Genomic DNA, 13124 nt, shown 5'->3' with positions numbered 1-13124 from the left:
TTTCTTCATCTCATCTTAACCACACCCTTCTCAAACTGAGTATATTCTGCACTCTCCAATTATGAGCAAACAAAATAAAAGCATCTTTTTAGAGAATTAGTTTCTAGCATTTTACACACTATTCTATTAGTTCACTTTAATATGCCACATATTTTGATCCCACCTTTGTTTAATAAGACAGATCATGTCATTATTTACAGAAGAGGGTAAAAGTGGAAGAATGGAAAAAGAAATATGACAGGCCTTGCCAAATTCTGAATCAATCTAAGTAATATACCAAGGTTCCTAGTGTTTGTCTCTAGCTGCCTGGAATATACACTGTAGCTTCTCCAAAAGAAAACTAATACGGTGTACCTACCAGCTAATAACCCTCTCCCCATAAACAAAATGGTCCTCTTCTGTACACGTGGACACACACACACACACACACACACACACACACACACACACACGCTCTTTTTGAAACTGAAAAAGTTCTAGTGTAAGGCAATTTGTTCAAGAGTATTCAACAGCATTAAATAATTACTTTTTAGACTTTTCATTGAAAACTTATTTTGAAAAAAAAAAAATTTCAACCAAAAGACACGAATGCACTGAAATAAACCTGCTACATGTGAACTTCACCCTCTTCTCGCCCCCACTTATCTATTCAGTTAATCCTGACCCGTAGAAAGCAAAAAATCCAATGAATGATTATATATGTCCCCTCAGAAGAGGAAACGTCTGTCTTCAAGGGACTAACATTCACTCCCAGACAATTTCACTTACATGAATGTCATCCTTAATCTTTTGGCCTTCCTAGAGACTTGGAGAATTACCTTTCATAGAATATATCTACCGCTTCTCACTGCCAAGAGAAGAAATCAGAGTGTATATATTGGGGAACATGGTATGGTGGTGGAGAGAAAAGATGAATGTAAGTAAGAGGAAAAGGAATTACCAACCACTACAAACAGCCCTTCAGCCTCCAAGAGCATTCTTTTTCCTCTCCAAAGTAACCCTGCACTAAGGTGTCTCTCAATCTTGCCTCTAAACATTATGAAATGAAAAAAGATGAGTAGAGAACAAGATAGGAAACTGAAATCTGAATCTCATCCCTACCACTGAATCAGAGTCTTCTGCTCAAGTTCCGTCAGTCCAACCACCTGTGAGCACCAGCAAATGGCAGCTATTTTTTAAGGGAAATACACAATGATACAGTTTGATGATATGTTTTAGTAAGGCTGGAAGGGTACTCCTAGCACTGCAGGCAGTCCTCTCTAGGGACTAATGGGAAAACACATTGCTCTCCTGCGGTGATCGTGGTGGTGTTGGCATGTTGTTGGGTCCCGCAAAGAGGCAGCTTAACTTGGGTTTCAATTCATTCCAAACTTTACTCATCTGAAGGGGAAAAGAAAAAAAAAGAAAAGCAAGATTAGTAAGAGTAATGAAACATTCATCCTATTGAAATATATACTTTAAAAAAAATTTGCCTGAGTAAAATGGGCAGCAGAGAACAGGACTGCTTTGGGGGTAGCCCCTTAAAGATACAGATAATTAAGCAGGTCAAGGTGATCAATATGATCAGATTATGTCTAGGTATGAAGCCAGATATATCCATTCCCTTCTCTTAAATATAGATTCCTTTGTAAATATGAAATGTCTTGACATTATTAAAAGATAACAAGTGAAGAATGACCAGAAATAGAAAACCACTGGGATAGAAACACTGTAATTTTGTTGGATTCTTTCCAACTGTTCCATTTAATAATTACCCAGGAATGAGGCATGGTAGTAACTGAATAGGATTATGCTGATGTAAGTCAAATGCCAAGTTTTTTGTTATTTGGAAATAAATATTTTTCCCAATAAGCAGTTTATCACTCAAAGACTAGAAATCATTATCAGGCAATTGTGTCATAATAAGATTGAGACATATAGCATATAATGCTATTTTATACACTACTTATATTGTACTACATTAAATAATAGGATCCAAAACTAACAACTGTAATAGGAACGTCTTCCTGACTTTGTCTTCTATATTATCCCCAAAATTCAATGTTTCTTCTGAAAAGCTGGCTTCATTGTTTTTAAGAAATAAGAGCTAAAGGTCAAACAAACCACTGTATTTGTTCATATAGAGGTGTATACAAATGTAAGCAGAGGTGACATGCTTGCTCTTAGAAAAAAATTTATAGACTTTTAAAGATTTAAGAATTCTATCCTTAGCCTCTGAAGATTTTGGGAAAATCTAGTTTATGTTCTTCAACTCATTCCTGCTCTGGGGCCAAACCTTCCTCCAAATCCTTTTAAAAGCCTGGTGCTACATGTTTAATCTATATTAGATTACTTGCTGTCTAGGGGAGAAAAAAATTTGGAATGCAAAATTTAGAAAGGGTAATGTTAAAAACTATCTTTACATGTACTTTGAAAAATAAAAAGCTATTATTATTAAGGCTAACAATCCAGAACTAGTTTTCTCAACTTACTTAGAAATACATAATTCCTATCTATGTAGCCCAACAAAATTACATACAGAATCATAGCTTGAAAATTCTAGCTTCCATACTAAACCCACACCCAATATATTTCCTAAGTTTTATTTATTTATTTTTTTGGTCCCAACGATGAATAAAAAGGAAAAGTAACCTTAAGGCCAGAATAACTAGAGTAAAATGGCAATCCTTAGCTATATAATTAGGATTGTATCAAGATAAAATTACACAAGACAAATGGGTACCTCTTTGTGACCTTGTATCTGAGAGTTGACAAAGGCTCCTAAGATGTGTGAAGTAAGAGGCAGGTAGACATGAATAAGCTGGGTCTCTTGATGTAGACAGTATAAGGAGAAATAATTCCGGAGTTCCATTGTTTGGATTGCATTTTCTTGCTGAAAAAGAAAGAATCTCTGAGAAGCATGTCTAGCTATATCTCAAGAGGAACAATATTTTTAAAAAATTTTTATCTTGACACATATTATCCCTGAGTACAGGACTGATTCTTCAAATGAAGTAATTGTCTTAACATAACTGTTAAAAGGCAGTGAGGGAGAAGAAGGGGGAAAAGAGTTTTGGGAGTTGGGGGAAACCACTGGGGAGAAAAGGGCAAATCAAGTGTAAAAACATTTTCAGATATCCACTAGTCACCATGTCTACATATCATGCCACTCCCATTGTATCACTGACGCTGCTTATTAATCACACTTTGGGGGCTATTCATACCATGGGGCTCAACTGGAGAAATCTAAGCTGACTTTTCAAACCTAGGCAGTCTAGAATGTATTCCTGTCTATTTCCTACCCATTTCATTACAGTCTATCTAAATATACTAAGATTGTATCCTCAGATTGCTTTCTTCCACCATGTCATTTTGCAGTGTTGAGTGCTAGGTTGCTACCTCTACAATGCGGGACTCCAGCTGTTCCACACTCTCTGGTTCTCTATTCTGTACTGTAGCACTCATCATTTGCTTCTTCATCATGCTGTACTTGTGCAGTGCTCGCTGGTGTTTATGAAGCACACCCTTTTCATGTCTCTCACAGAGATCCTGGAATAGAAAAAGAAGTAAGGCATACTGACTAATAACTCCCTATCCCCCCACCAACAGTCAACTGAAAAGGAATTGAAATACAAAATAATACTTTCCCTTCACTTCCTGGGGAGAAAAACCTGCTGAAAGGGGAGGACAGAGTATTTTAAAGTATTTTAAAGAGGATATATTTAAAGTAAGTTTTTCCAAAATTTTCCAACAAAAAAAAAAAAAAAAAGAAAAGAAAAAAAAGAGGTTCTCTTTGTCAAAAACCAATAAAAAGACACCTTTGATTCACCTTTTGCTCACAAAAATGCTTAAGGAACATGATGACTGTGCAAATTCAACAAAGGTCCTGAACTCAGGTCCTAAACAAACAGTCTGGGTTTTGAAAGAAAATCAGAAGGTGGTCAAAGAAGCTGGATAAAGATGAGGTAACCTACAGACAATAGTTAATTGCCAGCAAATTTTTGAAGAGCAAGTATTCAAATGTAGAAATACTGAAGATTTCTGACATACATCTTCAGGTATTTTAAGCCAAGTATTTTGGAGCATCCCCCAACTAGGAATCTCATGAAGAGAAATAAACATAAAATCTTAATATTAGAAGGGATATCAGAAGTCCTCTAACAATTCCATTTAACTTAACCACCTATGTAGTAATCCCACCTACATCTATGTCAACTACTTTGTGCTTCAATACTTCTCCTTGTAGAAACTTCAAATTGTTTTGTTTTAAGTATATCTTTATCAAGTCAAAATTTAGCTTCCTATAAAATATCAAACCAGTTCTGCCCTCCAAATCTATAGAGAAAATGTCTAATCGTTCTTTCTTTTAGAATTTCTCAAATATTTAACCATTTATTATGTACCTCTCTCCTATCCCAATCTTTTCTTTTCCAGGTTAATGATCCATTCTTTCCTTAATCATGTAATAGGAAAGAAAATGCATAATTTTCTAGAAGACACAGATAATACAATGAAAGCAGAAGTGTCATGCAGAGTCCACCATAGGAAATGATGCTATGTTTTACTTTTCATTTTCCTCTAAGATTGACGTCTATACTAGTTTTCTATTGCCTTAGAAAAGTTATAGTCTAGAAAGTTCACAAGACCATTCTGAGAAGCTCTCTCTCGGAGAAGCCAAAACTCACTTTATAGGACTGGAGCAAATCCAAGAAAAGATTCAATTTCTCCACCACGTCATTCTCTTCCTGTTTACCCTAGAAAACAAAGAGTAAATTAATTAGCCCATCCATCATACTGATAAACCCCATCAGAAACTCATCATTAACATTTTTCAAACTTACTTGTTACCTAAGCTTCTTTCTAAACCCCACCTAGCGTCAACTTGGAATCACTCTTTAATAGAATAGGAGAGGGGCAACCAGTTGGTGTAGTGGATAAAGCATCAGCCCTGAAATCAGGAAGACCTGAGTTCAAATCTGGCCTCAGACACTTAACACTTCCTGGTTATGTGACTCTGGACAAGTCAACTTCAACTGCCTCAGCCAAAAAAAAAAAAAAAAAAAAAAGGAATCAGAGGTTTAGAACTAGAGATTTTGTCCAATCCCCTCATTTCATAATAGAGGAAACTGAGACCCATAAAGCTTATAAGTGAATTATCCAAGGTTATACAGGCAGTAAACAGAAGAAGTGATATTTAAACTTAGATAAACCAATTCCAAATCCAGAGCTCTTTTTACTGATATCAATCCATTTCTGTTCAACACTTCGTTATCTCAGCTTGAAACTTTTACTGTCATCCTCTTTAATCCCCAAATATCAGAGGCAAAAGGAAATATAATTCATTATTTTAATTCTATTTGACTGAGCTCTTTAAGAACCAGAACTATTTTTGCCTTTCTTTGTAATTCCAGTATTTAACACAGTGTCTGTCTTATACAGTGCTTAATAAATGCTTGTTTACTTGATTTGATTTTTCTTTTTTTTTTTTTTATTTTGAGAGTGACACAAGAATAAGGAACCAGTTGCCTCACTCAGGCTCAATTACCCAGCTATGGAACCTGGGACTTATTAAATTGGTACAAATGCTTTAAGCCCCAAACTTTAATAAAGAAGTACAAAACTGCTATACAAGCCAGTAACTGGAGCTTTCAAGTGACTTTTCACAGCAACAAGCAATTAGCTATAAAACTGAATCCTTTCTTTCAACTAAGACAATGTATATGAAATTAGAATTAGAGCTCAAGTAAAAATGCTTCCTTTCCAATTTACACAGACCTAAATCCATACTCACCAGTTATCACTACAATATTATAAAATGTGCCACAGAATAGATTGAACTCTATGCTCTCTGAAACCCCTTAGACTCTTCAAATCTAAAATCTACCTCATAGTGAGTTTATGTAATAAGGCTTAATGGAGAAAATGAGACATTAAGAAATATGTGAAACATGGAGAGCAGAGAACTGATAAGCTGTGAGAGTATATAGTATTCCCATGTTACTAATGAGAGAAAAGTGAAGACTTCCTTTCTGAATTAGAGAAGATGGCAAACTGTAGCTCTTACTTTGAATCCTACAATTTACCACTGAGTCCAGTTTACATAGTAATACTTTGAACCATAAGGCCACAGAATTTCAGTGTGCCAGCTATCTTTAACAAATTTCAAAATCCAACTTTATAACCAAGAAACACTATGTACTTCTAATCACAATAATTTTCCCCTTATCATCATACATTTTATTGTGACATGCCTGAAAAGTCATAAGGGTGCCAATTAGAGTAGAAAATTTTCTATAACTCATACAGCATTATTCCTAAAAGAATATATAGAAGATTACATTTTACTTCCGGCTGTTTCCCCCAAAACTAAGCCTCCAGGCATTACGAATTAAAACAGTCTTTATATTAGAAAGCCCATGACTGAAAAATCCCTTAAAGATTATGTAAAGGAACACCCTCACTTCACAATGAGGAAATTGAAGCCTAGTGAAGAGATGGGCATGACTGAGGGTCATCCTGCACAAAAGGTTCTTAATTCATTCTTAACAGAATAATCGATAATTGAAAGGCCAGAATAAGATTCTTCTAACTGCAGATTCAGTGTTCTATCAACTTTGTCAAAACGCTCTTGTTATCTAAAATTTAAACAAATTCATACTTCTCCTATTCTCCCATTGAGAAAATTCATTTCTCAACTCTCCAAAATAAGGGGATAACTCATGGGTATACAAATCTGCAGGGTTATATGTGGTAGCCACTGGCATAAACTGATCCCTAAAGTTAATGTTACAATGACTATTTAAAGGGGGAACAAAAAAGATAAATATGGTCACAACAAAACAAGAAGGAAACCCAGGACTTTCCAGGGCTACAAACAAAACCAATTACTCATCTAGGAGCACCCAACCATTAAATGGGAAAGCCCCTAAATCTTTGCTATATAGCTCAGATCATGACACTTTGGTTAATTGCAGTTCTTGTCATATAAGTTAACTATGGAATTGGAAGTCAAAGATGGCACCAAAGCTTTAAAAATATTCGAATATTATTTGCATTATTTACCTGCAAGTCAAAATCACACATTGTGGAAAGAGCAATAGATTTCCTCTCCCCCAAAATCCCATGACAAATTTTATAATAAAACTAGCACACAGCTGAACCTTGTTTATTTCTCATATCCTTGTACTGACAACTTTTAAAATTCTACGTTGATTTCTAAAAATAGCAAATGGCTTTTGCAAAAGCATTTTCAGTAGTTTTATAGAGTGGAATGCAAAAAAGAGGCAACACTGGGGGCTTAGTTACATTCTGATGAACTAGGTCACTGTATGACCTAAAACAAATTATACAGATAGTTAGGAAAATAGAAAGCTTCAGGTTCATCAAAGAATAACAGTCTAGAGATTTCAAGGTTACATTTTTAAGACTGGCTTATGCCTTCTAATCTCCAGCAAAGTAAATTCTCTCAAGAAATCCAACCCAAATTTATTTTCGCTAACAGCAAACAGCTCAACTGGCACAACTAAGCTACCTGGAATTTATAAAGATTATACAGAAGAAAACATTTCCCTTTCACTGGACTCAAAACTTTAAATTTTATCTAAGAAAGATGTTTCTAAAGACTATATAAAGATCATTCCTTAAAAATAAACACTCAGAAGTGACCAGAACTAGGAGAACCTTGTACACAGTAACAGCAAGATTATGTGATGATCATCTACAATGGATTTAGCTCTTCTCAGCAATGCAGTGATCCAAGGCAATTCCAATAGATTTGTGACAGAAAATGCCATCCACATACAGAGAGAGAATTATGGAGACTGAATGTAGATAGATGCATAATATTTTCATTGCTGTTTATTTGCTTTTTCTTTCTCATGTTTTTTTTTACACAACAAGAAAAATATGGAAATATGTTTAAAAGAATTGCACACGCAATCAGATTGTTTGCTATTCTGGGGAGGGGGAAGGTAAGGGAGAGAAGAAGAAAAAAATTTAAAACACAAAGTCTTACAAAAATGAATGTTAATGCTAATTTTTCTTCAGCACTGAGCCCAATATGAGGTACTTTAATCTCTCTCTCTTTCTATCATAGTCCCTTCCCTTTAATGGTGTCTTTCTCCTTACTCTAGCTAACTCTGGTTAGTCTAATCTTCCAGTTAATGACTTTCTCCCACCTCTTGGAGTACTTTCTTTGTGCTGGTTTAACTGTGAGTTTCCCAAGGGAACTTTTTGCTTGCTAACTATAAGCTCTCCCAACTCTATTTCATATTTGCTATTCCTGGCATGCCTATTTTATCTCTGATTTTTTTTGTCTGTAAACTCTTCTCTTAAAGAAACCTTCTTCTGGGGAAAAAAATGTTGAAAATTATCTTTTCATGTATTTGGAAAAACAAAATACCATTAGGAAGAAAAAAAACAACACTAAGAGGTTCCAGACACACTTACCTGTTGTGCAGCTTTATCAGCCAGCAGTGCAAATTCAACAGAAAGGCCTTTTAAGGCCTGTTTTAGGGTCCCCCATGTGCTATTATTCATTGTGGCCCAGGAGGGAAGTGGTGTTGTATCAGATCCTAAAGCACTGGGTAAAAGAGAGAAGAATTTCCATTCATCAAACCCTGAATTTTACTAAACCAAAGTATGACAACTAATAGTTATATGCATACAAATATTCAAATGGATTTCTAGGTTCATTATCTTTGCAGATCTCTCCAGTGAGGCAGATGACAGCCTATCCATGTTTGCCTCTTTTAAGCTACTCTTGTTCATATCCTCCCCTATATTCAGAACCAAGGGTCCATCCCACAGGCTGGAGACCTTATTCCCTTTTCCACTGACATCTCAAAAACACCAATAGATTCCCAGGGCCTCTGGAACTTTTATTTTGGTTGTCTCTAAATGAAGAAATGGTCAATCTTCAGAATATTAAAACGTACATTATTCCCAAGTTACAAAATTATGAGGAGATACTAATATACTGCCTTCTATGCTTTATTTCATTTGATACTCCTGAAAACTCTCTGAGACAGTTAACCATTATCATTATCCCCCTTTTAAGATGATGACACTAAGACTTGGAGAGGTTAAATAACATGGCCATGGTCACAAAGTGAACAAAAGTGGGAGCCTGGATTTCAACACAATCATCTTGACTCCAAATTCAGCAATCTTTTCACTGGACAATACTTCCTCAAATTTAAAACCTTCAGTATTTCCTATTGGAGCTTTCTTCTGATACCTGCCTTAATTCTTTCCCAAATATGAGAAGGTCAGCAGCATTATCAATGGCTCGGGATGCAATCCTTTCAGCCCGATCTCTAAGCTTATAGAAGCTATTATAGATATTTCTAATCAGTTCTCGACTGGCAGCAAATTGTGCCTGGATGTCAGCTGGGAGAAAGTCCTAAAACAGTCAAAAAAAGAAGGAAGGAGAATTTTTTAAAAATGTTGGTGAACTTGAGATAATTCTTAATAATAATAATAATAATAATGTTAGTAAAAATAAACATATAACCAATAGGGACATTAATCACTTCTCAGTCTAGCCAAACATAGAGCCAAAGTCCAAAGAATAAAATCTGAAGGCATTTCCCTACTTCTGGATTTCTTCTCTTCTGAAAGAGGAGAAAGACAAATCATATCTTACCCACTAAAAATACTAAACTAAATGGCCCTACAAAAAAATTTTGGTGAGCAAAAAATATGTATGGCAATCCTTTTTGTAGTGGAAAGGAAATAGAAATTGAGTGGTTGAGAATTCCAGGTGAGAAATGGATGAGTAGTTGTGGTATATAAATGTTTTAGAATATCATTGTTTTGTAAGAAATGATAAGCAGGCTGATATCAGAAAAGACTTACATGAACTGAAACAGAACCAAGAGAACATTATATACTAGAAAACAACAAGATTATATGTTGATCAATTGTGATGGACTTGGTTCTTTTCAACAATGAAGTAATTCAAGGCAATTCCAATAGACTTGGGATGGAAGGAGCCATTCACATCCATAGAGAACTATGGAGACCAAATGTGGATCAAAGCATAGGATTTTCACCTTTTTGTTATTTAATTGCTTGGTTTTTTTTCTTTCTTGTGTTTTTTTCCCTTTTGATCTGATATTTTTGCACAACATGACAAATATGGAAATAAGTTTAGAAAAACTGCACATATTTTATCCTATATTGATTATTGCTATCTTGAGGAGGGAATAGGAGGAAGAAAGGGAGAAAAATTTGGAATACATAGTTTTGAAAAGGGGAATGTTGAAAATTATCTTTGCATATATTTGGAAAAATAAAATACTATTTAAAAAAAGAAAAATGTTTTTCTCAAAAAGCAACAGAAAAGTGTTTAATTTGAAGGAAAATATCAAAAAGCATCCAATGAGGTTCAAATTCAAATTTATAATTTTATATTTTATTTTATTTATTTATGTTTATGTTTATTTATAAACAGCCCCTTATATGAAAAAAAAAACTTCTCTTTTTCTTTCTTCTCGCTTATTCTCCCTCTCTCAGCCTCATCCAGTGCTAACATGGTCAAATATTATCATAAGACATTTGGTTTATGAATTCTAACCTAAGAATTTAAATCCTTAAAAATAAAGTGGCTTAAGAAAGAAAAACAATTATAAAGTTTAAAGATATGCTTTTCTTCCTTTTTTTTTTAAAATAAGGAAGAAAAATGCAAAATATAATACTGAATTTGAATTGCTTTTAAGACAAAATATGACCTATTCATTTACATTTTGGGATAAAGAAGTCACAATTTAAAAAATACCTTGGCTCGAGTAGCCAGTTTACAAATCATGAATTCATCTCCAACACATTGCACTGATTCCTTTAGTTTATTCTGTACATCCTGGAAAAGAAACAAAGAATAAACATAACCTTCTATTACTTAAAAGGAAAGTTTCAGAGTAATTTACTAATTAAAAGAAAGATATAGCCCTTCCCTTAATAGAGAGGAGTGTTTCCCTTGCTATCAAATAGCAAACAATTTTTTACTCATCTGTTCCTCTTTAAATTTTTAATTGTTAAAATTAAATAACAAATTATAATCAAATTGTTATAATCAGTATAGCTATATGGAGATATGCATCTAAAAGCAAGTGTGACTAAAGCAAGACCTAGGGAACACCATAATATAAGACTTCGCTCTTTTCAACAATGAGGTGATTCAAGGCAATTTCAATAGACTTGTAATGGAAAGAGTCATCTGCATCCAGAAAGAGAACTATGGAGACTAACTGTGGATCAAAGCATAGTATTTCAGTGTCAGATAGAAACTCTCTGTAGTCAAACCACTTCCACCAATACAGATAGCTCAACAGCCATTGGGGAGCTAAAGAGTATCAGAGCTGCCAGGAGTACTGATGTGAAGTAAATCGCACACACAGTAACATACTTTAGTATGGGTCACAAGAAGAATCTGAATTCAAATTATCTTGATTTGAAGAACAGCAAACCTCTACACAATATTTGTCTCTCATAAATCATAGATGAGCGTATGATCTATAAAAGATTACTTCTGTGTAGAGAGTCAGAACTCTGGAGAAGCATAGTTTAAACAAGGTGTGAACTCAGAGGAATTGATAATACAATGGTTATCTAGTTTAGCATGGTGATTAAAAGTTCTCTAGTTCAGTACATGTATTTAGTACTTACTATAGTTCTACAAGATTGACACTTATTCTACAAGATTGACACCTATGATGATGTAATTTATTGAGTATATAAGAGCCAACAAGGACTGAAAGAGAGAGATATTACATCTTCATCAGCCTCATGGTGGCTGACCTGTCGTCCTGCTTCCCACACTGAGACTAAGGCTGGTCCAAAGTCCTCCAGGAAGCTAAATCAGAACATTACATATTGGCGCCCTAATATGGGATTAAGGATTTGCACTCAACAATCTAGACTGACATGATCCTGAGTTCAGTGGAAAAGTCTCCATGATACAGAAATTAGGGTGAGTACAAAAATAGACAAGAAGGAAACTTTGTTAAGGACAAAACTAGTGTTTCAGCTGAAATGGGAAAAATGTTTAGAAAGCAGCCTTCTTCATCCCAAGGAAAGTGTGTAGAGTGCACAGTTAAACTAATAAAAAAACGAAGGGTTTGATTATAACTTGGGAGCAGATCATTGGACTTTTAGAAACATTAGAATGCATGTCCCCTTAGACGAAGAATTAGAGGCAGATAAATGGAAATTAGTAGAAGAGCAATTAGTAGAATATTACAATGATAATGGTCCTGATTCAACTCCTAAAGAAACATTGTACACACACACACACACATATATATAAAACGTAATACAATTGGCTTTAAGGAATTACATAAGTATTAGAATAAGGAAAAAGAAGAAAGAGCAGGAGGAAGCCCTCTTAAAACATAAAACAGTTGAAAAGCATGAAGGTAAGAAAGGAGTTAAGTACAATGCTGATGAAATTAAGGAGTGTCGTGTTTCATGGCAGAAGCCAGTAGGGCATTCCTCATCCCCTGACCTATCCCCTTCAATTAACCCTTTATGGGTAGAGGGAGAAAGAGGAGAGGGAAGGGCAGTGATACCATCAGTACCATCCATGCAGGAGCTTTGTCTACTCCCTATGACAAGATTACAAAAGGCACTAGTTAAAGCTAAAAAAGGACAGGATATTTCTGATTTAAAAATAAAATATACCTTGTTATTCAAGAGTTTGACTCTTCAGGTCAAGAAATGAAAAAATGATCTGGAAATTATCAAAGATCTGAAAAAGGGTTGCATTCTTTATGGGGCTACATCATCTTATGTTAAGATGGTATTAGAGAATTTGGCTTGGGGGAGAGGGTTTGCTTGTATCTCTACAGATGGAGAAGGAATCAGATGGGTGCCAATGAGCACTTTGAGAGAGATAGAAAGAGAGAAAAATATGATTGAAAATCTATAGCAAGGACATGTTTAGAACCTGGACAAAACTTGTTGTCACTTTCTGAGTATAGTGAACTATGTAGAATACAAGCCCAACAAAATAGGCAACCTGAAGTTAATATACAAATCACCACTGACCAACTAGCAGGTATAGGTCAGTATGCAGATACTTTAGCGCAGATTAATTACCCTTTGATAGCATAGGAGCAAATTGCTGCCACTGCTATAAAAGCATG

At 34.9% G+C, this 13124-nt stretch overlaps 1 protein-coding gene across 1 annotated transcript in view; it reads right to left on the bottom strand.

Moving 5' to 3' along the window:
* Positions 1-522: 522 nt before the first annotated feature.
* SNX8 (sorting nexin 8) overlaps positions 523-13124 on the bottom strand; it is a 53622-nt gene continuing 41020 nt past the window's right edge. The window contains exons 5-11 of the mRNA XM_052000097.1: positions 10760-10840; positions 9222-9382; positions 8428-8560; positions 4665-4733; positions 3379-3528; positions 2723-2872; positions 523-1380 (exon numbers count right to left, since the gene is read on the bottom strand). Coding sequence (XP_051856057.1) covers positions 1267-1380; positions 2723-2872; positions 3379-3528; positions 4665-4733; positions 8428-8560; positions 9222-9382; positions 10760-10840 — 858 coding nt within the window. The 3' untranslated portion in view covers positions 523-1266. The remainder of the gene's footprint in view (positions 1381-2722; positions 2873-3378; positions 3529-4664; positions 4734-8427; positions 8561-9221; positions 9383-10759; positions 10841-13124) is intronic.

The sequence above is a fragment of the Antechinus flavipes genome, chromosome 1, assembly GCF_016432865.1.
Source record: "Antechinus flavipes isolate AdamAnt ecotype Samford, QLD, Australia chromosome 1, AdamAnt_v2, whole genome shotgun sequence".
Taxonomy (NCBI): domain Eukaryota; kingdom Metazoa; phylum Chordata; class Mammalia; order Dasyuromorphia; family Dasyuridae; genus Antechinus; species Antechinus flavipes.
Note: the sequence above shows the minus strand (reverse complement) of the source record. Positions and strands in the feature narration are given on the sequence as shown.